The 26,319-nt window shown below is 36.3% G+C and overlaps 1 protein-coding gene across 4 annotated transcripts; it reads left to right on the top strand.

Moving 5' to 3' along the window:
• On the top strand, positions 6,384-13,719 carry LOC18768427 (bromodomain-containing factor 1). 4 transcript variants are annotated; one of them, XM_020569673.1, is made up of 4 exons: positions 6,384-8,172; positions 8,785-9,350; positions 9,516-9,592; positions 10,318-13,719. In XM_020569673.1, exons 1-2 carry the CDS (start codon positions 6,603-6,605, stop codon positions 8,793-8,795), a joined length of 1,581 nt encoding a protein of 526 aa, XP_020425262.1. In that variant the 5' UTR covers positions 6,384-6,602; the 3' UTR covers positions 8,796-9,350; positions 9,516-9,592; positions 10,318-13,719. The 4 variants fall into 4 exon arrangements, with proteins under 4 accessions (XP_020425262.1, XP_020425259.1, XP_020425258.1 ...); XM_020569670.1 differs by having other exon boundaries at positions 6,384-9,190; positions 10,648-13,719; XM_020569669.1 differs by having other exon boundaries at positions 6,384-9,190.

Below are 26,319 nucleotides of genomic sequence, written 5' to 3'. Positions count from 1 at the left end.
TTAATACAAGCAATAGATTAAACTATAAAATAAAAAAAAGGGTTTCTCACACACACACAATCAAGGTGCAATGAGACTATTGGCCTTATTTATACAAACATACAATATCTTGTAGTAAACACTCTGATGGATTATATAAGGTTTAATTATTCTAGTGCCCATTGAAAGATGTCCCAAATTTTGCATGATGGGTAAAGTATATTTATTCATTTATATATGTCTGAAATTCATTTCAATTATAGACAAGTTAAATAAAGAAATTCATTTTTAGCTATAGAATCATAGAAATACCCTACATGAAATTGACTTCATAAACACACCCTACCTTACATTAAACAGACTTTATAAACACACCCTACTATTGCCAGCTGTTCTTTTTTTTTTTTTTAGTTTACTTAATATACAGATTTCCTGATTTACCCTTTAGTGTGAAATTCATATATAAAAAACTCAAAACGGGATTATTACTCACCTGATTTACCCTTTAGTGTGTTTAAGACCCTAGACCTTCGTGTCCGGGTTCAAATCTTTGGGCTCCGTATGGATTTACAAGGTTTTGTATAGACAGGCATGCCATGCATATTATGCAGCTTAGATTCCCAGCTTTTTGGATTGTATACTATAATCACTAGCTGGTTGAAGATTAAATCAAATTGATAAGGGCAGAAAATCACACTCCATGTTCTGTCAATATCTTAAGTATCGGGTATATATATATATATATATATATATATATATATATATATATCTCTCTCTCTCTCTGTGGTTATTACTCAATTGTAGCCAGATATGGGGAAGCCAAATGTATAATCCACGCCAACGCAGTGAGAGAGAAGAAGCCTCACGAAGCTCTCTGTTGCAGACGCCGACATATTTCATTGAAAGGCACAAAGCAACACAGCGTCAGAAGTAGCAGCCTCAATCTGATGAGTTGTTGCAGATGACAATGGATTTCTCTGTACAAATTGAAATGGGCGAATTTTCATTTCCCATTGTTTATGCTTAATTTATTTTTCGATTAATTAAGCAGCATTAATCGTATTTTATTTTTGTAATTTTTTGGGGTTGAGCAGAGATCGAGTACTTTATCATTGGGCAAGTGGATCTGTGTGGCATTTATACTGTTTGGTTAAGAGGATTGGTTATTGACGAGATATAAATATGTTGAACTTCTTAAAGGCTCTTTTTTGGTTTAAATAATTATGTGATTGTAAATTTGATAATAGATCAATGAAGGCCTTTCTTCTTCATGCAGATTGTTGATTCTTTCTCTCTCTCTTTTTTTTTTCCCTACAACAATCACAGTGCATTTTCCCTCTCATAAGATCTTTTTATGTACCATTTGCCAATTATCCTCACCGTTTGCCAGTTATCCTTCTCATAAGATCTCTCTCTGTAGTTGTCTAAGTTTGGATGTTGTTTTACTCATGACATCTTTTATGACATAGTATTAACAGTGTACTTTTATGACATAGTAGAGGTATTTCCTTTTGCCTTTGTGATTATATGTGGTGAAACTATGGATAATTGGAGATGGTTTCTGCAAAAATATATATGATGTTTTATTGGGCTTTTTTGGGTTTTTTTTTAATTTTTTGTATGAAATGGTATTAACAATGTACTTCTATGATATGATATTAATAATGTACTTCTATAAAATGGTATTAACAATGTACATCTATGAAGGGTCGTAAGGACAGCTCCTTGATTTTCGTATTTATTTATTTTTTTTTCAAGTTTGGGTTTTGAAAAAAAAAATTGGGCTGGGCTTGTTTTGGGTCTTTTTTGAGTTTTTTGTGTTGGATTTGTTTTAAGATAATTAATGGTAAAGATGTAATTTATAGGAATTTCAACACTCATTTCTTATGTATTAAATAGTTTTTGAGTATGTTTCTAAAGTGCATTCTATGTGAGGTTTTTTTATTTACAATTTCAGCCCCTATTTTAAGTATATCACTAAAGCTCCCTTAAGAGCAGGTCCAGCGGAAGGGCCCAGCCCAAGGCGAGGGGGAAAAAAAAAAATGGCGTTCCACCGCGCAGCCCAGGTCTGGGGGGGTGTGGGACCCACCAACTTGGGCCAGCTCGAAGGCGAGACGAGCCCGAGCTCCAGCCCGCGGTCACTGACGTCAGCCCTCGCGTCACGCTGACGTCAGCTAGCGCGTTTCAAATTTTTTTACCGCACGCGCCAACGGTAAAAAAATTTGAACCAGCGCGCGCTGACGTCAGCGCGACACCAGCTCCAACAGGAATAAGCCACGTGTCGCCTCCCCAGCCCTCCGATCAGCATCTCCGAATCCATCCTACGGTTGAGGCTTTTTTGGGCAATAAAAATATGAAAAAAAATCGTAAATTTTTTTTAAAAATTCTAAAAAATTCTGATATTTTGTTTCTATAAATACCTATCAATACCCTTCACTTTCAACACCAATCCTCATACATTTCATTATACTTCTACTATTATTTACTCTTTACTCAACATTTTCCTCTTTTTCATCCAGTATTTTGATTTCATATTTTTATAGCTTCTTCTATCGAAACCGGAGGGGCTTGGAGCACCATGGAATATGTTTCCTTGTGTGAGGCTTGGCTCCAAATTTATCATTGTCCCGTGTCCGGTAATGAGATGAAATTTTTTTATATGTGGACAAAAATTCATGCCGAATTTTGTGAAAAAATTCCGGGGTCTACTCGTACGGAGATGACATTATCCAGTAGGTGGAAAATTCTCAACAAAGAGTTGGGAAAATGGAGAGCTGCCCTAGCAAAAGCGATGGACAACTATAGAAGCGGGGAAAATCATACTAACGAGGTAAGTATTTTATAATTTTTATTTTATTAAGTTTAATCTCCTAATATATATATTTTGTTAATATTGCTTGCATTTTCAATATTCTGTTAATATTTCTTGCATTTTAAATATTTTGTTCATATTTCTTGCATTATCAATATTCAATTTAAATATTTTGTTCATATTTCTTGTATTTTCAATATTTTGTTAATATTTCTTGCATTTTCAATATGTTGTTAATATTTCTTGCATTTCCACTTGTTTCTTAATTTTCTTGCACTTCTAATTTATTTGTAAGCTTAATTGCATTTCCATTTTTTTTTTGTTACTTGCATATCCAATATATTTTAAATATTTATTGCATTTCCATTTTTTTGTTAAATAGATGATACAAGCACAAATGTGGTTCGGTGCAACCGGGGGTGGCAAAAAAAGTTTCAACCATCATGAATGTTGGGAGGTTGTGAAATATTGCAAACGCTTCATAATTATTCCGATGGGTCCCGCCGTTGTGTTAAACGAGACGCCACTCCGTGATTCAATGACATCGGATTCACCTCTTGATTCTCCTATGAGTCAAGACTCATCCATGGAAAAGGAGCCGAGGCCCATTGGCTGAAAGGCCGCGAAGGCAAAGAAAGTGGGTAATTCAAGCAATAATAATTCAAAGTTTTTGGAGGAAATTACAAGGCAAAACGGCCTAAGAATTGAAATGGAGCAGAAACGCCAAGATAACGAATTGACCCTTCAAGCTGAGTATGCACGAGAAAGGGAGTATTTGCGCAAAAAAGATATGGACAAGACGGATCGGGAAACCATGGCCATGGATACAAGTCATATGTCCCCTGAAACAAAATAATTTTGGAAGCTAGAACGAAGGGATGTTATGAGAAGAAGACTTTTCCGGGATGATGGGCCTAGCAACACGGATTGGTTAAATGATGGAAACCATTAAATTAGTTAGCCTACCTTTTATGTATTTGTATTTTTCATGTTTTCTATTAAAGTTGTTGTAATTCATGTATTTTATTTTAGTAGTAGTAATTCGTAATGACTTGTATTAGATTTCGTTATTTAATAAACAAAGCTTTCAATAAATTACCTTTTTATTCAACATATTCCATACTTCAAACAAAACAAAAAAAAAAAAAAAAAAAACTACAAACAAGGCACAATAATAATAACAAACCACAACCAAAGCATAATAAATAAAAATATAACACAACCAAACCATAACTCAATAAGACATAACCAAAGCATCTATGCTCCATCATTCTTCTTCATTGCCTTTCACCACCCATAGATGCTCCATCAAGTGAACTTGACTCATTTCATGAATATACGAAGATTGGATCTCTGTATATCGATCTATCATTCGGGTCATCAAATGACCATCCCTCAGCAACGGTTCCGGCTCAAATGGTTCTCCACTTGGCCCCATGGGCCTTTCATAAATCCGTGTCAAGGCCATGTTCATTGGATCCGGTTTGTAGACCTCTAAAGCATCATAATTATACTCATCCTCCACAATCATATTATGGAGGATGATGCAAGTCATCATAATGCTTCTGAGGATCTCCTCATCAAACATACAGGACGCACCTCAAATAATCAACCATTGAGCTTGAAGGATGCTAAAACACCTTTCGACATCTTTCCTGTATCCCTCTTGATAGGTAGCAAATAATTTTTGCTTCTGGGATCGGGGATTCGGAATGGATTTGACAAAAGTGGTCCACCTCGGGTAGATGCCGTCAGCTAGATAATATCCCGTCTGGTATACTGTATCAGCAACTTGATAGGTGACGTTGGGGCCCTGGCCTCTTAATACATCGTTGAAGACGGGGGATTGACCCAGCACGTTGAGGTCATTTTATAATCCTGCAACTCCAAAGAAGGCATGCCAAACCCATGTGTCGAAGCCAGCAACGGCTTCAAGGATGATACTTTTTTGGTCTTTTCTATTTCCATAATCACCTTGCCAGACAGTTGGGCAATTCTTCCATTGCCAGTACATGCAGTCGATGCTACCAATCATTCCTGGGAATCCTCGAGCTTCGGCTTTTTGTAGAAGCTGTTGGAGGTCCCTGGGAGTAAATCTACGCAGGTAGTCCCTAGTGTACAGAGTTTCAACAAATCTTACCAAAGCCTCCAACATAGTGGACTACCAAAGCCTCCAACATAGTGGACTTCCCCATCCGGGCAATCTCATCCACTTGATCAGCAGATGCTCCATACACCAACATTCGTATAACAGCTGTAAGTTTTTGCTCCCGAAGAAGCCCCAAAACCCCAGTAGCATCACACTTTTGAACAAAGTATGCATCATAATTGCAAATATCATGCATGACTTTATTGAACAAATGAGGTTGCATTCTAAATCGCCTTCGAAAATCAACATCATAGTACAAAGAAGTTGGGATAAAATAATCTTCCAAAAGATTCTTACCCCGAGAATGCCTATGTCTTTCCACATTCCGGCAGCGGCCGACTTGTGAATCACGGCGGCGACCTTGGTTCTCTTCATCTTGCAAAGCCACTGTTATGAGAACTTGCTCATTGACTTGTCTCTGCAACTCATTGATTTCATCTGCTCTACGGTTTCTCTCATTTGTTTCTCGCTCTTGCCTCTCCAAGCATCTCCTAAATTCTTCCATTGAGAATGAATGAAGTATGAATTCTAAACTCTGATAAATGAAAATATAGAAAGATGTGGTATGAGAGGTATGAGCTGAGCCTCTGGTTTTATAGAAAAATTTGGCAAGATAGACATGCCACGTGGCTTGATTTTATTGGATGAAAATCTTATCTGAAATTTAAAATTCATCCGAAATTTGAACCCTAATTTGTATGAAATTTGAATTTTGAAATTCATCCGAAATTTGAACCCAAATTTATCTGAAATTTGAATTTTGAAATTCATTCGAAATTTGAACCCAAAAATTTATCTGAAATTTGAATTTTGAAATTCATCCGAAATTTGAATCCAAAAATCTTATCCGGAAATTTTATCTGATTATGAATAGTCTTGACACGTAGGAATCCGGAAATCTTATCTGAAAATATTATTCAAATTAATTATTTTCATTAAAAAATAAGAGAAAAAAACAAAAAAATGAATTGTAATTGCCCTTAGCCATGACAATGAGTGGAAACACAAAATACTATTTGCAAGGGCAACCACTATTCACGTGAATAGTGGCTGCCCTATCTCCACCCTTGCCATTGCTAAGGGCAAATGGGTGGAGTTGCTCTAAATCAAACTATCTTCTTTTAAATTTTGTGTTGGTTTAAATGGGTTTAATGATATGCATTTAATTAAAACAGCTGGTGTTTTCGCGTGTTTTTTACTTTTTACGTGAATAGTGGCTGCCCTAACTCCACCCTTGCCATTGCTAAGGGCAAATGGGTGGAGTTGCTCTAAATCAAACTATCTTCTTTTAAATTTTGTGTTGATTTAAATGGGTTTAATGATATGCATTTAATTAAAACAGCTGGTGTTTCCGCGTGTTTTTTACTTTTTACTTTTTTACGCGCAACAACTCAGCAACTGAGTGACCGAGTTATCACACCGACCTTTCATTTTACATTTTGAAAACCAAAATAGCGCCACAACAATACATTCCCTCTTCTTTTCGTCTGTCTGTGTCTCTCTCTTTCTCTGTTTCTCTGCAACAAGTAAGCGAAAGCGATCGAGTGAGAGTATTGAGTTCAACGATTGAGCGAGTGATTTTCTCTGCAACGATTGAGCGAGTGATTTTCTGGGTTCTCTCTCTGTAACGACTGTGTGAAATTTTGGGTTCTGAAATCAAGAATGGCGTGGTCTGCTATAAAGCGCAGACAATTGGAGGATGGTTTTGGTTCCTTTGAGTTTCAGTTTCAGACCCAGAAGAGGATAAGGTCTTCTAGGGTTTCTGAGACCCAACGGAATGTAGCCGTTGAGGAAAAGTCGACCGTTGGTCTTCCTCTGCGCAAGGGTTTGGCTTCGTCTGCTACAAAAAATGCCAACCCAGAATCAGAAGATCTGGGTTTTGATGAAATCTGTCAGACCCAGAAGAGGAAGAGGTCTTCTAGGGTTTCTGAGACCCAACGGAATGTAGCCGTTGAGGAAAACTCGACTGTTGGTCTTCCTCTGTGCATGGGTTTGGCTTCGTCTGCTACAAAAAATGCCAACCCGGAATCAGAAGAGGGTTTTGATAAAATCTGTCAAACCCAGAAGAGGAAAAGGTCTTCTGGGGTTTCTGAGACCCAACGGAATGTAGCCGTTGAGGAAAAGTCGACCGTTGGTCTTCCTCTGCGCAAGGGTTTGGCTTCGTCTGCTAAAAAAAATGCCAACCCGGAATCAGAAGAGGGTTTTGATGAAATCTGTCAAACCCAGAAGAGGAAGAGGTCTTCTAGGGTTTCTAAGACCCAACGGAAGGAAAAGTCGACTGTTGGTCTTCCTCTGCGCAGAATCAAAGGTTTGGCTTCGTCTGCTTCAAAAGAGACGTTGGATTGTTCTAAGGTCTTGGATTCTCTGATGAACCTCGGCCATGCGAGCTACTTCAACAAGCCTGTTGTTGATCCTGTGGCTGAGAATCTGCCGGGTTATTTCGACGAAATCTGGAGGCCGATGGATTTGGGTACTGTGAAATCGAAATTGGAGAGGGGTGTCTACTCCAGCGCTGCTGACTTTGCTGCTGATATCAGGCTTATCTTCTCAAACGCTTTCAGATATTTCCCCCTTGGGAGTAGAAATCGTGCAGCAGCCAAGCATCTCAGTGGGGTTTTTGAGACCCAATGGAAAGAAGCCGAGGAGAAAATGTCAAATGCTTGTCCTCCTCCTACTCCTCCTCTGCCCGAACGGAGACCAAATGGCAAGAGCTCTTCTGCTTGTACGGTTCTTATGCAAAGTCAAGGGGTTGTTGGGGTTTCTGATTCTCACTCAGTTAAGTCAACCAAAGATGACGACTTGGGCACCCTTGTTCATCAAGCCATGTATCAGGCCACAGACAATCTTTCTCCATGTAAGGCTAGGCGAATTCAGTCGCTCAAGATGCGATTTTCAGGTACAATACGGAAAGCAAACAAGATACTAAAGGGTCTACCTGATTCTCCACCAAGGAGAAAATTGATGCATCGGATGGAGCAAAGGGAAACGGCTCGCCTTGCTATTTTGAACATGGAGAAGTCAGTCCAATTTGAGGACCCTTTAAAGGATCTCAAACAACTTGAGATTCTGTGTGGCTGTGGCAGTGAAAAGGTCTACCTTGGATTGCCTCTTAAGCATTTGGGTTTGTACCTCAAGGAAGATGACGAGTTGCAGGGTCAGGACGAGGAGGCGTTTCTGAATGGAGATTGGGAGGAAGGCGAGATCTGCTGGCAGGAAGGCGATTGGGAGGAAGGTGAGATCCGCTCATGAAGTACAGGTTAGAGTTTACAAGGAAAATGAGGCATAGGTTACAAGCCACCTTGCCTCTGTTATTTGTTGTATATCGTAGTTGATTATATACTACAGTAATTCTGATTTTTTATTGTTGAGATGCCAGATTTGGAATATAACCCACTGCTCGACAAGATAGATGACTTAGAAGCTTGCTATTAGGGAATCTCTTTAAGTTTTACTTTCTAATTTGTTATAGATGAGGTTTCCAATGTGGATATAGTTGTATCTGCCTGATGCAATCCTACACATCCAGATATCTTGGAAAAATTAGCAAAGTATGCACTGTTATGGTGCATATAAGATAACATGTGCGTATGTTCCAGGATATAATTTGTTATAGATGAGGTTTCCAATGTGGATATCGTTTCTAAAATGTTTTACTTCTTGGAACTTTTTCCAGGATACAATAGAAGATAAAGTGTGTATGTTCTGTTGTGTGTGTTTGTGTGTACTATCCATGTTCATTGGCCATATACATTATACATATCATTGTACGTGTCAGATGAAGTGGACCATTGTGCTCTCTCTCTCTACTCTTTGTATTGTTTATTTCGTTTTTTTTTGGTGCCAGTTTTTGTGTGATTGCTATTTGATGGCTAATGCAACTGAGAGCGAATGGTTTGGGCATGAGGGACAAAAGTACGTAAGTTTGCAATAAAACTGAAATCAAATCACACGGAAGCTTGTCAAGAACTTGGAGACAATTCCCCATCTTCGCAGGTGCATCAGCAGCAGCTTTTCTTTCCCTATGAACGTAAACCATAGAGAAATTCCAAACTCCAGCTAATCAGGTTTCTGCATCTTTAATCTGTTTTGATTTATTAAAGGAATGAAATGATGAATAAGTGTTTCGCATCTGTACAAATAAAATGATTTCTTGTATAAGCTGTTCAGTTGCGAAAGTTGTTGCTATAGAGTGTGTGCCCCACCCGTCTAACCCCAGCATTGGCATTTGCTTCAGTAACCCTGATAATCAGGTACCCCAGCTCCGTTTCACCTCTAAATTTATGCTTTAAAGATGAATGACATTTCATGCAACAATTTACAGAGCTGCTACTGTTTAGGAAATCTATGCTACCAATTTGTGTTCGTTGGTTTCATCTTGTCAGGTGTTTATGCCTTGTTTAGGAAAGCTAGGTAAATAAAATTTGTGTTTGTTAATACACACTTTGTGCCCTGTAGGGTTTTCAGTTCGCTATTCCCTGCACTTATCCAAATTTCATTTGAGCTAGTTAGAAGCTTGAGATTGCTTCTTATAATGGTTTTTTCTTTCAATTTCTTTTGGCTTGGTGGCTGGTACAGTTTGCAGTTCGCATTGCTGTTGGAGTTGTGTGGCCTTCATCATCTCTTCAATAAGGGTTATATCATGGCTATTTCAGGTAAAATTGCTAAAGATTTTATATTATAGATAGTATTTGTTTTTCTTAACTTGAAAAGGAAAATGGAGTGAAAATTCCATTATTGATTGTTCTAATAGGTTTTCTTGTGACCTTCCATACAATAAATGATTCACTATCTTTGCTTTATGCTTAGCTAACATTGTTCTTAAGAAACTGCTACTTTCATTAACATAATGTATCACAATCATTTATAAAAGTGCTATAAAAAGGTCTGTGCGGTGATCTTTTTGTAATAGCTTCTATAATGATGTCTTGGATGCTATAATCCATTTTTGTTTTTTTTTTCTTTCAAATACTTCCTACTTGGCTTAGAGGGATCTGTATATGCCTCTCAAAGATGATGAGATCTTTGAGCATGTACATGGGAGGTGACGATAAGTTAAATTTCTTGGCTATAGACCATGGGTTGATAAGTTAGTACTTTTATAATGCGGTGAAGATCATCACGTGTAGATACAAAGGAGCTATTGGCTTAGATTCACATTTTAAGATCAATAGGAACGGTTGAGAAGGTTGGTGTGCAAGGGACTCAGTTGCATTCTTTTAATTGAGACATCTCAAAGTGTTTGTGGAATTCACATCCCACAAATTGATGCTTTCATTGAGAGCCACCTCAACAGGATTTTCTATTTTGTTATAGATAACTTAGAACCTTGCTATTATTAGGGAATCTCTTTTACATTTTACTTTCTAATTTGTTATAGATGAGATTTCCAATGTGGATATAGTTGTCTCTGCCTGATGCAATCCCTGACATCCAGATATCTTGGAAACATTAGCAAAGTATGTGCTTGTTCATAAAGTTTATTTTTCTTTGTTCTGAGTACATTGCTTTCTGAGCTTATCATTGTGCTAGTTTTTCTTTCTTCCTTTTGGTTTAATAAAGAATGATAATGATGCAAGCCAGAATATTTAGCATCTTGAGCAACCAATTATTCCTTGTAAAAGAATGTTATTGCATCTTTATGTTGGTTTTGATTTAATAAGGATTTCTTGTCAAAGATGTTCAGTTGCAAAGGTTATTGGCTGGTCAGGTCCCCACAATTTTTTTTCCCTCTTGTACTGTCTCTTCACGTCAATAATGCCATAATATGAAGGAAAACTATGGAGTCTGGCCCCTTTTTTTAAACTCTGCAGTGGCATTTGCTTCAGTGACTCTGATAATCAGGTACACCATCTTCATTTCTCCTTTATATTTATGAAATAACCCAATCAGTGTTTTCTTTGTTTTTTCTTTTGTGGCTTAGATTTCTCCCTCCTTTTTTGTTTCTTTTTCTGGGGTCTCATTTATGTTGCTGTCACTATGGTTATGTTTTAAAGATTAATGACATTTCATGCAACAATTTACAGAGTGGCTACTGTTTAGGAAATCTATGCTACCAATTTGTGTTCTTTGGTTTCATCTTATCAGATGTTTTGAGCCTTGTTTCGGAAATCTGTGGTAAATAAAATTTAGGTTTGTTTCATACTAGTATGATTTTCACTGAGAACTTGGGTTGATGAAGAAGAAAGGTTGTAAGTGAGTTTTAAAGTATACTAACTACATCTTATGAGATCTTGATGTAGTTTGAGCATTATATATAGATTAGAATGCCCAGCAAACAGCAGTGAATTTTTTTATATAAGATGCCATATCTGGTAAATAAAATTGTATACAGCTCTTGTTAGAGTTCATTTGGTATTGTAATATTTCACCTTTTCAAACGTTTTCTGTCAATGTACATGAGCACAAATTTAAGTCCACTCAAATTTTCTTTTATTATCATCAATGACTGAAAATCAAATAAACAGAAACCTTAGAAGTTCCACGTTTTAAACAATCGCCAGAGCTGATGAGGGCACTCCAAACAATAAAAATAGGAAACCATTTTTATTTGGACATGTTAAACAGATCCTTGGTTGGTTCTCATCATTTACAAAAAAAAAAAAACCATGTACTTTCTGAAGTGCCTAAGCCTGCAGTGGGGCAGATTTCTAATGGGGAGCAGACGCAGTTTCTGTTACTGTTTGATCTCTAATTATACTATCCCTGCTCTATAGTTTCTAACTGTTATGTGTATCAGAGTAGAATAACTAGTAAGGTTGGCTTGGCACACCATAAATTTGACTTGGTTTACCCTTCCTACAGTCTAAAAACTTGTACATTAAGCTTATTTTTTAAAATGTATGGACTTTTGGGTTGTGTGTAGATTGTTCTGATTTTAGCATTGTGTTAATTGATTTTGATTCAATTATGCTCAGTATATGTCCTGGGCCCTTTTTCAGGTGATAGAAGCAAGTCAGGCATTTTAAGAGCTTCTTTTTCTTTAACTTTTAATAGAATTTTCTTTTCTTAACTACTGCTGTCAACTCTTTGGGTTCTGATTTTCTGATTGTCATTGTAAGTCTTCTAATTGAGCATGATATTGTCTTTGTGTTTTGATTTTCTGATGGGTATCGTGTTTACTCTGTCTTCTTTTGTTTTTACTATATCTTTTGTGCCTAAATATATCTTGCTCTTTTTCCTCGTTGTTGGGTTAGTTTGTGACCTAGGTTTGTTTTCACTAGTATTATGTATAAGATCGTTTAAAAATGTGTTTAAACACATCTTTGGTTCCTATTCTTCATTGCTTGTTTATCTTGTTTGATGCTTGAGCTTTATTTTCGGGTACTAAGATGTTTGAGCCTTATTTTTGGGTACTGAGATGTTTGAACAATATATTAAGGTTACCATCCAAATGTTTATGTTTTCCTGAAATATACTCTTGAAGAAATCTTTGGTCCCAATTCTTCATTGCTTGTTTTATCTTGTATGATGGTGAACCTTATTTTCAGGTGCAAAGATGTTTGAACTCCAAGTTTTTCTTCTTCAATTTTTGTTTTTGCATGATTTCAATATTGGTCGTATTAAAATAAAAGAATTGACATATTGGCAGAAAATATGGGGATAAATGGACCTCATAAGGAAAGAAACAAAGATAATAGATTTACCTATTCCATTGTCTAATTGAGAATCGAGTGTCCCATAATGGACACTCAATTTAATCCTGTTTTTCTTTTTGGTTTTGGTCAAAATCTTGTTGCATACGGTTGGCCAATGTTGAACCTTGTAAGTCCAAATCAGACATTGTGAAGTGGAGAATTTTCTGTTTTCTGTTTCATGCACTTACCTTACCCCATACTAATATAATTTTCATAGGATTGTGTGCACTACATGAGATCTTGAGGTAATTGTGTGAGTACGTAAATACAATCCGAACAGAAACAGATTAGTAATTGAGTTGTAGTATTTAGTTCTCTACTAGCTAGTTGTTACATTAGTAGTGGATCATAAATGGTCAGTTCTCTTCAATAGTCTGGGGAATATAAGATTCAATTTTATTAAGTATTGTATTGTTTCACATGTTCTGAAAATTTACAGATGCCATTTTCTTTTGAAAAAAGTTCTCTATATATGTTATGAGTTGGTGCTATAATGTTGATATGTTTCTGTTTCCTGACGGTTCATCAGGGAAATTGAAGTATTTCTCATAATATGTCCCTCTTGTGCTATACCCCTTCGCGTCAATAATTTCATAATATGATGAAAACTATGGACTGTGTGCCCCATCGTCACTGTCATTTGATTCACTATGTTTTCTTTGTTGTCTTTTGTGCCTTGGATTACTCTCTTCCCCCGCCCCTCTTTTAAAGATGAATGACATTTCATGCAACAATTTACAGAGTGGTTAACTGTTTTAGGAAATCTATGCTACCAATTTGTGTTTGATGGTTTCATCTTGTCAGGTGTTTGAGCCTTGTTTAGGAAATCTGTGGTAAATAAAATTTGTGTTTGTTAATACAGACTTTGTGCCTTGTAGAGTCTTATCCAAATTGTATACTAGTATGATTTTCACTGAGAACTTGGGTTGATGAAGAAGACAGGTTATAATTTTTGAAGTATACTATCTGCATCTTATGAGATCTTGAGGTAGTGTGAGCATTATATTTAAGATTAGAATGCCCAACAGACAGCAGCTCTGGTTAGAGTTGATTTAGTATTGTATTTGTTCACCCCAAAAAGGGTGGCTTTGTATATATTTATTGTTTTTGATACAAACGATATTCTACTTTAATCTAATTTAAACTACGTGAATGATTTTTTAAATATTCAAAGCCCTTTAGCGGGCTGGTGTATATTTTGCATGATGGTTTGCACAAGCGTGCCGCTATTAGTATTGTTAAGCCCAATAGAAAGAGGTAATTCAGATAAAACTGGAATAAAGTCTTACGCGTTATGAAATCTCAACGCATTTTCAATCCATTGCGTTCTAAATAGAGAACTGGTTGTGATTGATTCTTTTTTATGCCTAGATTGATTCTTTTTTTTAAATATCTCCATTTTGGACAAACTTAATCAGGAATGCACTAGTATTTAAATCATCACAGTTTGAGTTAGACATCAATTGGAAATCATACCAGCTAAGGAAGAAAGCATGGCAAAATAAAGAGTTTCAACATGAGTTGTCAACTAGAAACCCCGAAATGAAAGCAAGTTGAGAAGTTGATATTATTTCAGAGATAGTCTGTCCATGTGCCCTTGAATTCTGGTAATATAACCCCTCTCAATTGCATCGTGACGGCTAGCCAAGTAGCCCAAAGACGGGGAACAACTTTTCCTAAATTACTGCTGAAATTAAGTAGCCTTGGAAATTGGGGATTGGAATTCCTGGGTTTAATTTTCTTCAAAGTAATCGTCATTTCACACTTTCTATTAAACATCTCATTGTGATTTTTGTTATTTATAAAACTTGATATACATAAATTCAAATATTGAAATTATTAATTGTAAGAAACTTAAATGATGGTGGAGATCTAAATTATTAAGTGAAAGAGTGAGTGAGTGTTTTCTTCAAGTGATAGTGAACACCACAAACGTTTTCAAGCCTTGGGTGTGCGAAGAGTCCTCCACAGCGTCTTCAACTTCTTCAGGGACTCCCGAAAGGGAAAGAAAGTATAGGAGAGTTAAGCCATTACCTAGACGTCCGGAGGTCGTAGCCATAAGTACCAAGAGGGGAAAAGGTAGGAAATAGACTAAAATGATGATTTGGGTACTTTTTGTACTCATTATTCAAGGTTTATGCATTATTACAGTCTTTATAATTATATATCTGGTAATAAATTTTGGAGAAAATATCCGACGTAAGAAAAAGAAAATACTTAGTGGAGGAGTTAAAGTATCAAAGAAAAAGAATTTATCAGTAAAAGGATTAGATAGCAAAATAGAAGGATCTCTATATAGGATAGAACGTAGTCTTGAAAAATTAGAACCTCTAAATACCAATGTAGATAGTTTAAAGAGTCAATTAACTCAGGTTGAAATAAAGTTAAGATTAGAATTAGATAAACAATTAGATAGCAAATTAGAAGACCTAAGGTTTAAATTAGTGGGAAGGTAGATGGTTAATTTTTTTTTAAAAGTACCTATATACACTACTACAAAAAAGCAAAAAGACGACGGTAAATCACCGTCGTGTATTCGGTTTTTCAATGGTCGTGGAATCCACCGTCATCTTTTCCCTCATAAACCACGACGCTAAATCACCGTCGTTGTTACAATATACAACGTCATCAACAAATACAAAACGACGTCTTTGTACTGCAAAAAGATCTAAAAAAGCAGTCGAGGATGAGAATAGACGACCAACTCTCTAAAAAAACCGTCGTTAAAAAGGAAAAATATAACACATATTAACAGAACAAGGCCGCAAGATATACATACAACGACGAAAATTAAAATAAGACGCCGTTAAATATCATTTTCACGACAATAAAAAATATAACGTCTTTAAATACATTAGAAGACGACGTTATTGATACCTACTACGTCGCCTATATAAAAAGAGCCGTCGTAAAATAAATTTTTCACTTCGATTTTTCTATAAAAGATGACGTGGAAATAGTTGTCAGTGTCATTATTTACGACGTATGTATTTATAGAGTAGACGTTGAACAACGAAATAACGTCGGTTACAAATATATGAGAGTCGTATTACAAAATTTATATGTCCTATTTTCAGAAACAAACAACGACGATAAATATTAGACGTTGTTAAATAAAACAACGTCGAAAACAAATAAAAACAGACGTGTTTAGTCTGCTAAAGTTCTAAAAAATAGTCGAGGATGAGAATAGACGACCAACTCAAACAAATCACCGTCGTTAAAAAGGAAAAATATGACACATATTAAAAGAACAAGGCCGCAAGATAGACATACAACGACGACAACTAAAACACTACGCCGTCAAATATAATTTTCACGACAAGAAAAAATATGACGTCTTTAAATACATGAGAAGACGACGTTATTGAAATCTACTACGTCTCTTATTTACAAACAACCGTCGTGAAATAAATTTTCCACTTCGATTTTTCTAAAAAAGACGACGTGGAAATAGTTGTCAGTGTCATTATTTACGACGTATGTATTTATATAGTTGACGTTGAATGCGAAACAACGTCGGTGGCATTTATGTAGTCGACGTTGTATTTATATGTATTCATTACTCACGACGCACTTATTAATATAGACGACGTTGAACTTCTAAACAACGTCGGTTCCAAATAAATGAGAGCCGTATTACAGAACATATAGACGGCGTTGATTATGATGAGAGCCGTATTACAAATAACGTCGTTTAATTGATATTAGACGGCGGTTATAATGAATTACCGTCGGAATTCATTTCGTTCCTCTTCGTTTATAAAAGAACTTGCGACGTGGAAAATGTATGATGACGTCGTATTTTTTAACGTTCAGATTATATATCTCGTTTTTTAGACGTCGGTATTATGGGATTGGAGTCGTGTTATTTTGAATTACATGGCGGTTCTTAATCCTTCCCCGACGTGATATCCTGAATAATTGCTTCACAATAGCGTCGTGGTTCTTCATTGTTACATTGCTTTAAGACGTCGGTAAATATGCTGAATAACTGGTTCACAATAACGTCGTGTTTTATTTGAACGTAGAAAGTGAAGAAATCACATTACAATATATTACAAAATTAATGTCATACACTGCCAATTACATAAGCATCATTCAATCCATATATCTTCACACCCATCTCAAATATTTTGACCGCCTAACTCACCCACCAGTTCATCAAATGTGTCAACATTTGGCATCCCTCTAGTAAATGGCTCACACTCAATTATCACATCACCTAAGACTTCATCACCAATAACATCATTATATTCTCTATTAGGCATTGATAACACTACCGACCAACCACGATGCATCGGGTCGTCAACAAAAAATATTTGTTTGACTTGAGAAGCCAAAACAAATTGGTCATTCCTATGTCCAATTTTACTCAAATCTACAAGGGTAAATCCAAGTTCGTCGACTACAAGACCAGAACTATCTATCCAATCACACCTAAAGACTGGGATTGTAAACTTTTGGTAGTCAAGGTCCCAAATTTCTTGAATGACACCATAGAAACCCATATTTGAGAGAATTGGGTTTTTATCCTTGGCACTAGCAACTTGCATGGTATGTGCAAGTAAATAAACTCCACTATTTTGAGTTGTCCGCACATCATCTTGTGCCTTGATATTGAATTTAATACCTTTAATAAGATAGCTCCTATATAATGGCACTGCCATGTTTGGATCAGCTGCTAGCCACCTTAAATTTTCTGATACGCCATGATTGTCTTCCTCAAGTTCACTTTGAACTTGCAAATTAATCATATATCTTAATTCAATCTAACATAGAAATAAGAAGAAAATTAAAAGAGAAATATGTTATTCAACAACATATACCTTGAAGCGTAGCCATTGAATGAAAGTGCTATTGTGCTTATCCTGCAGCCACTTTGTTCTCTTTCTAAATTTTGGATAAGCAGTCTTGATGTGGATCATATGTTGCCTACATGACACGAAAAATTCAAGCATTACGGTCCCAAATATAGAAGATAAACATAAGAAATAATTTAAAATCAATAAGTTAAAGAATAAAACTCATACGTACTCGATATAAGGTAGGACTTCCTCTGTATTCTCCAAGACATATAGATGTGCTTGATTCAACAGGTCCTGATCAACTACGCTCACTGTGCAACCTGATAATGGCTTTGAAAGTCCCATCTTTTGGCTTGAAGGCACTCCAACTGTACTAACATCAGATAAATGCTGAGTACAAAACTCTACCGCTTCTTCAGCTATATACCGCTCAGCAATGCAACCTTCGGGACGAGTACGATTCTGAACATACCCCTTCAGCACTTTCATATATCTTTCAAACGGATACATCCACCTAAAATATACTGGCCCACATAGACGAACTTCTCTGACAAGATGTACTACTAGATGAACCATGATATCAAAGAATGAAGGGGGAAAGTACTTCTCAAGCAAACACAGAGTAACTACTACATCTTCTTCCAACTTATCTAGCTTGGAAACATCAACAGTCTTTGCACATATAGCATTGAAGAAGAAGTACAAACGAGTTATTGCATACCTTGCAGACTTCTCCAAAATAGAACGAATTGCCACAGGGAGCAATTGTTGCATTAAGGTATGACAATCATGTGATTTAAGGCCAAGAAGTCTTGAATTTTGTAAAGATACAAGATTTTTAATATTTGAAGAATAACCTTCAGGGACCTTCATACCATAGAAAGAATTGCAAACCTCTCTCTTCCTGCTCTTGACAAATTCCAAGGCCCAGGAGGCAAACGAGTACGTCTTTCTCCATACTCGGGTTGCAAATCAGTTTTGACCCCCATGTTCAATAAATCTAATCGAGCAGCAATCCCATCTTTATTTTTTCCAGGGATCTCCAGCAATGTACCAATAATACTATCGCAAACATTCTTCTCAATGTGCATAACATCTAGGGCATGCCTCACAGGAAGGTATTTCCAATACTCGAGATCAAAGAATATTGATTTCTTCTTCCAACAAACTCTGTCACCATTTTCAACCATATGCAGCACTTCTTCTCCGGTTAATGGCTCGGGAGGTATGCCATATTCAGGTTTCCCATTAAAAGCTGCACGTTGCCTCCTATATGGATGATTGATTGGTAACCATTTTCTATGCCCAATGTAACAAATTTTGTGGCCATTTTTCAACCTGTGACTAGGTGTATCATCGCCGCATATTGGACAAGCTTTATATCCTTCAACAACACAACCAGATAAGTTTCCATAGGCAGGGAAATCATTAATTGTCCACATTAATGCAGCTCTGAGTGTAAAGTATTCTCCATTATGTGCATCATACACTCCCCTAATCCCATCCCACAAAGATTTTAAATCATCAATCAAAGGCTCCAAGTAGACGTCTATATCATTTCCGGGTTGTTTAGGACCGGAAATCAATAAGGTTAACATCATGAACTTTCGTTTCATGCACAGCCATAGAGGGAGATTATATGTAACTAAGATAACCGGCCAACAACTATATCTGCTACTTAGAGAACTGTGGGGATTGAATCCATCAGATGAAAGAGCCAATCTCAAGTTTCTCGCCTTATTACCAAACTCAGGCCATTTATCATCAAGAAGTTTCCAAGACGGGGAATCCGCCGGATGAGACATCTGACCGTCAATTGATTTTCTAGCAGCATGCCAAGTCGAACTCTTAGCTGTCTCATGTGATCGAAACATCCTTTTAAACCTTGAAATTGGAGGAAAATACCACACCACCTTCGCTGGCACACCCTCTTTCAAGATTGAATCTTTGCCTTCCTTCCACCTTGAGATACCACAAGTAGGACAATTAGTTGAATCCTCATACTCCTTCCTATACAAGATGCAATCATTGGGGCATGCGTGCATTTTCTCATAACTCAGCCCCAATGCACACAAAGTATTTTTAGCCTCATACATAGAGGTTGGTATTGTATTTCCTTCTGGAAGCAAATCGCCTTGAAGTATCAATAATTCTATAAAACAGACATCACTCATCCCATGTTTTGCCTTCAAATTATACAACTTCACTAATGCCGATAACTTCGTGTACTTTCTACAACCAGGGTACACTGGTTGATCTCCATCCCCAATCACATTGGCAAACTCATACGGATCGGAACTAAAATCACCAAAATCATTATCATCCATATCAATTTCTTCAGACACAAAACTGTACCTACTATGGCCATCATCTTCTTCAACATTTCTACTAGCATTAGTAGTTGCTTCCCAAGGTTCTCCGTGAAATGTCCAATTCTTATAGCTTTGGTCAATTCCATTAAAGTATAAGTGATCCCTTATAATTCCAACCCCAAACAACTTCAAATTAACACATTTAACACATGGACAACGGATATGTGTTGTAGTTAGAAGATTTTCTACAGCAAAGTTCAAAAATGCTTCCACCCCAAACTCATATGCCTTCGATCTTCTATCCGAGTGCATCCATGACTTATCCATCTCCGACACTATAACCTATTATCTATAATAAAGTGAAAATACAGGCAATGACCATCACTATAGCAGATTATACAAAGATCTAATAGCAAGTAATACACAACAGAGACGACGGGTTTTAAACAAAAACAGACGTATTTGGCATATATAGACGACGGATTTTCAACAGACGTCGTCTAATATAAGTAATACAAACGACGGTTTATGAAAAAAGCGTCGTGTATAAGTAATACAACGACGGTTTTTTCATAAACCGTCGTGTAATCGTCGTCGTATGCCTAAAAAGGCGTCGTGTCTCAGTTTATTTTCAAGAACCCAAAACCCATGAAGAACACAACATATATATGAAACCAAGCAAGAAACCAACATATACATGAAACCAAGCATGAAAACAATAAATCCATTCCCAATTCAACATAACATAGGGTGATTAAAAGATCCGACAAAATTAAATCCATTACCAATTCAACATAACAGATAATGTAATCCATGAACCCATTAAACAGAAAATCCATGAACCCATTAAATAGAAAATCCATGAACCCATACCTATAAGCACATTATTAACAGATCGCAAAGCATATACCTAAAACCCTTTAACAAAACAACCTAATATCATTCAATGAATTTACAAGGGGAAGATAGGGTTTGTACTTACAGGTTGGACGAGCTCACAGATTCGACGGAGCCTGGAGAGTGCAACTTTTAATTAGAGCAGAAGTGAGAGAGCGAATGTTATGTTGCGCGAAATCTGAAAATTTTAGGGTTCAGGGTTAGAAGTATAAGAATAAGAGCCAAATATAAAAAAATTTAGGGCGCGCGCTCTTTAAAACGTCGAAAGAAAAACCATGGCGAAAGTTCTACAAGAACCGACGTAAATGTAATATTCCACGACGGAAACACTGAACGTAACGCCGTTTATTTTGACGCTTCATTTTTCGGATTAATTTTAAATTTATTTTGAATATTTTGATATAAAGACGACTGAAAAACCACGTCGAAGTTAAGAAATTGAAAACGTTGTAAATTATAATAGACGACTTACATATTAAAATGACGTCGTTTAAAGTGGAAACCATGTCGGATATTTTACTGCACGACGTAACATATGTATTCCACGACTCAACCAACGTCGTTAACAATTAATACCCTAAACCCTTAAAACTAAATTATATAATTTTAAAAATTAAGTTTATAAAAGGGTTTATGGTTTTACAGCCTAATATATACCCTAGACTACCCAAAAATTACACTTTAAAAATAAACCCCAATAAATAACAATCCTAATCTCTAAACCCTAGACTCTAAACCCTAAACCATAAAACTAGAAGTGATTTTATGACTCATCAAAATAATTTTGTTTTGGATGATCATTTTAAATTTTTGTTATTCAAAATGAATTTTTTCAAGGTTTAGGGGGAAGAAAATATATCAATGACTTCATAGGAGTTGACTTTGCATTTTTCTGATTTATTTTAAATTTATTTTGAATATTTTGATATAAAAATAATAAAATATTCTTATCACAACAACAAACCACGTCGGTGTTAATAAATTGTAGACGTTGTAAATTGTAATAGACGACTAAGTTGTTAAAATGATGTCGTTTAAATGAGAAACCATGGCGGATATTTAACTATCTGACGTAAAATATATATTCCACGACTTAACCGCTGTCGTTACAAAGTACTACCCTGAACCCTTAAGAAATTGAAGACGTTGTAAACCATAAACGACTCAATTATTCAAAGAACGTCGTCTAAATATCCTTTTACGTCGGATTTGTTTAAAACGAAACAACAAAAAACGACGGCTTTTGACTTTATTACGTCGTTGGAAAAGTATTACACGTCGGTTACGCAATTTGTATGTTTGTTTTTTTTTAATTTAAGAAAACCTCAACAAATTTTTACATTATATATTATAGACAAAATTTGTACATTATACATAAATATCAAGTGTTCAATAATTCCCCTATTCCAGGTGAAGGCAAACAAACTCTGCCCATTCATTCCGGACTTCATCAATTGCTTCTTGGGGGTATGGCGCTTCCTGTTTTCCCTTGGCATACTGCATAAACAATGACTATTAGGGTTTATAAATAAAAAGAAATTCAATCACAGACGACGATATTTTTTATAACCGACGTACTATATCTATTCAACGACGGTAATTTTACATGACCGTCGTTGATAATACAAAAAACGACGTAAAATGTATTAAGGTAATTTCTTCTTACCTTCTTCTCAAACCCCAAGGAGGGATCCATGATGATGTCCATCATGAAGCGCATCACATAATACCCGCATTCGACACTGCTGGGTTGCTTTGGTGTGCCTGACAGAGTTTTCCAAATGACTGCCTTACGGCCTGGTCTGGCTATGTGAGAATTATAAATTTTTATAGCACTGTTCACAATGTTTTTGGCCTCTTCATCGACCACACGATTTCCTGGCAGAGGATCCAGAAAATAGACGGTTTCTCTCTTTGCTCTTACAATCAGCAAGATCCAATGACGGCTGCACAAAATTAATATAAAAACGACGGTTATTTACAAAAACAACGTATTATAATATTTCACACGACGAAATAAAGTAGCAATCGACGACATTATACATTTATCACGACGATAAATAACTACCGACGTGGTTAGTAGTTTCAAACGACTCAATAAAATAAAACACCGACGTGGTTAGTTTATACGCTGTCATTTATTGAAAATCATAAAAACAAAATCCTGTTAAGGAGACTAACCCTGGATTGTAAGGCATCAGAAAAATCTGTTCACCGTCAGTCCTCTGAAGTCGAGCTGCTAGTAGGCATGATCTGTCAGCTATTGTGCCAGAGCTGGCACTAACTGTAGCAGGGTCGATAAAGCCAACCATGCTGCACATATTTGCTCGTTTCAAAACATCGTGTAAGTACCTAAATATATAAAATAATATAAACAAGTCAGCACAAAAAAACACATGACGATTATGTATAACAAAACGACGTATTATAAAATTTCACACGACGTACTGAAATAGACAACGACGTTATAATATATTTATCACGACGGTACATACTAACGACGTGGTTAGTTAGTTAAGACGACGCAATAAATAAACCAACGACGTATTATTTTAGAATGACAAACCTCATATATACAAAAAAACACACGACGGTTATGTATAACAAAACGACGTATTATAAAATTTCACACGACGTACTGAAATAGACAACGACGTTATAATATATTTATCACGACGGTACATACTAACGACGTGGTTAGTTGGTTAAGACGACGCAATAAATAAACCAACGACGTATTATTTTAGAATGACAAACCTCATATATACAGCAATGACAGTGGCTCCTATTTCTTCCATGCCTGCAAATTGTGTAATATCTTCAAGCAGGAGGAAGGTATCGCGCTCTAGACCAAACACCTCCTTATCAATTGTAAAGTGCAGGGTCTTATCCTGAGGCACAAGTGTCGTTTCCACATAACGACAAAGGGATTTTAAAGAAGATGGCGCCTCCATATTTGAATAATCAACAACTTTAATAACCTGTTTAAAGAAATAAAAAAAATGACGTGGTAATTCAATAAAAACGACGGTTTAAGGAATAAAACGTCGTCTGAAAAGAATTTAAACGACGGTGAAGAAACCGTCGTGGTGAATAATTTATTACGTCTTAGAAAAAAATTCCGCCGTCTAAGTTGTAAACAAACGACGGTTTAAAGAAAAATATCGACGTCTGGAATTTTGAAAAACACAAAGTTTTAAAAATAACGACGTTTAATGGCGTGTAAAACAAGTAAACTAAATACGACGTGGTATTGAAATACAAACGACGGTTTATTTTTAAAATCGTCATGGTATGTATTTCAAACGACGGTTTTATTAATAATAACGACGTCTAATGGTTTTTAAAAAAACAGAGAATTCAAAGTTCAGATATGTTACCTTTTCTTCCTGATGTTTCCCATTTTTGGCAGTATCATCCTCAAAATGCTGGGATCTCACATCACCTCCAGAGCAGCTTGCTTTGTCAGACATTGGATTTTTGGGACTTTGGCTAATTCTGGGTTTAAGCATGCTTGGATCAAAATTGGGAATTAATTGGGAAAGCTGACTCAGGAAATGCTCCCTCTCAGCCTCTACCAATTGTTTCGTTCTAGCCTCCATCCATAAAGCCTCTTCCCTTGCCTTAGCTTCCATCTTTTTAGTATCTTCTTGAAGGAGAACTCTTAAACTGTCCTTCAAACGGTCGTCAAAGCTCACTCTCTGTGGTTTGGGTAAATTGAAATATTGCCTTGGTGAGATCCCAGCACCTACTCCTCTCACTCTGCCTGGATGCTCGGGGCCCAAAGCCATGGTCAGCACATCATTGCTGCCAGAAACAGTGACTTTGCCTTCCGAGACTTGTTTTTGCAATTCATCCTAAAACAAAGATATATAAAAAAGTAAGAACAAAAACGCACGACGGTTATTTATATACAAACGACGTATTATATAATTTCACACGACGCAATAACATATAAATCGACGTTATTATAATTTATCACGACGGTAGTTATACCGACGTGGTTAGTTTTTAAAACGACGAAATGAATAAACCACCGACGTCTTATGCTTTATTTACAGATAACAGAGGGATGATTCAATATTCACACCTTTAACGACCTTGTTTAAAACATTTCGACGTAGTAATTCAATACAAACGACGCGAAAATGAACCACCGACATCTTATGCTATAATTACAGAAAACAGAGTAGTGATTCCTGATTTAGACCTTTAACGACGTTTTTTAAAAAATTTCGACGTGGTAATATCATTCACACGACGCAAAATATAACATAAGACGTAATAAGAATTATTCACAGTTTAATAAAAATTTAAAACAGAGTGAGTAGGCTTACAATTAATTTTGCTTTCTCTGCCACCTTTGGATCCTGGATGTTACCATGTTTGTCCTGTCTAGCTCTCTTCCATAAGGTAGATCGATCAATTTCTACCCCAGGCATGGTTTCCTCCAATTGATCCTCCAAACCAGCATATCCTTTTCGAGACAATCGATGATTGTACTCAAGTTTCTCCCTAATCTGTGCATGTTGAGAATGCACAGACTCAAAATCTTTGGATAACCTTGAAGCTACAAAGGCATCCCATTGTGCTTTCTCTATGAATTTATATGTTTCAGGGGGTTGGCTTAATCTCTCCCTGTCATTGGTGTATGGAAGGATATAATGCCTCGTTAGTGTAGACTTGAAATCCTTCCATTTCTTGGCAGCAGAAGCTAACATAGAGCTCTTGCCCCCTTGACCTACCACAAAAGCAATGTCAACTGCTTCCCAAATCTGCTCCTTTATATCCTTGGGGATTTGAGCCCATTTCATGTCCACAAGTGGAACTCTGGAGCGTGCCAACACACCAATGTAGGACTGCATCTCACTATGTGCTTGGCCAATTCCTTTCCCCCTTTTATTGTACTCAACAATTAGCCTCAGTTTCTGAAGTTTTCTCTTCACAACACGAGGCATTGTGCTCATACCTCGACCAGACTTTGAATCATCAGAGATTGTTGTCGTGCTGGTTGGTTCTGTCTCAGCAGATGATGAAGCAAACTTCATCTTCTTCGAAGGCTTCACTTGAGGAGGTACCATTCCAAGCTCCTTACCTCCATTTTTCTTGGAGCCAGAATCCTTACTTTGGTCTTGGTGAGAAACCATTTTTACAGACAAAACTGCAAGTGAAAATATTTCAGGAAAAGATTAAGAACACAAACGACGGTTATTAATAAAATACGACGTATGATATGATTTTAAACGACGCAATGAAATAATCTCAGACGTAATAAATGTTTAAAACCAAGGTAATTAAACAACGACGAAATAATTAACTATAAACGACGTGATAATTAACCATAAACGACGAAATATTTATATAACGTCGTGGTATTGATGTTCACACGACGTCAGTAGTAATATACCGTCGTCTATATAAGGATCCAAAACCCTTTTTTCTTTCTCTGTGAATGTTTGATTGCAGATTTGATTTTTCTGAACCATGGTTTTTGTTTTCTAATTTGATAAAATACAAGGCCAAGAAAGAAAGTTTTGGAATCTTATATAGACGACGGTATTTTAATATGACGTCGTGGTATTAACATTCACACGACGTAAAACAATAAGATACTGTCGTCTATATTAGATACCAACCCTACTTTCTTTTTCTTTATATTTTATCAAGTTAGGGAAAAACAAAAACCATTGTTCAGAGAAATCAAACCCGCAATTAAACAAGCAAATAA

This window comes from Prunus persica, chromosome G8, assembly GCF_000346465.2.
Source record: "Prunus persica cultivar Lovell chromosome G8, Prunus_persica_NCBIv2, whole genome shotgun sequence".
Taxonomy (NCBI): domain Eukaryota; kingdom Viridiplantae; phylum Streptophyta; class Magnoliopsida; order Rosales; family Rosaceae; genus Prunus; species Prunus persica.
Note: the sequence above shows the minus strand (reverse complement) of the source record. Positions and strands in the feature narration are given on the sequence as shown.

Bases quoted from the DNA above. Each gene is read 5' to 3' on its own strand.
- LOC18768427 (XM_020569670.1), top strand. From the start codon at position 6,603: ATGGCGTGGTCTGCTATAAAGCGCAGACAATTGGAGGATGGTTTTGGT.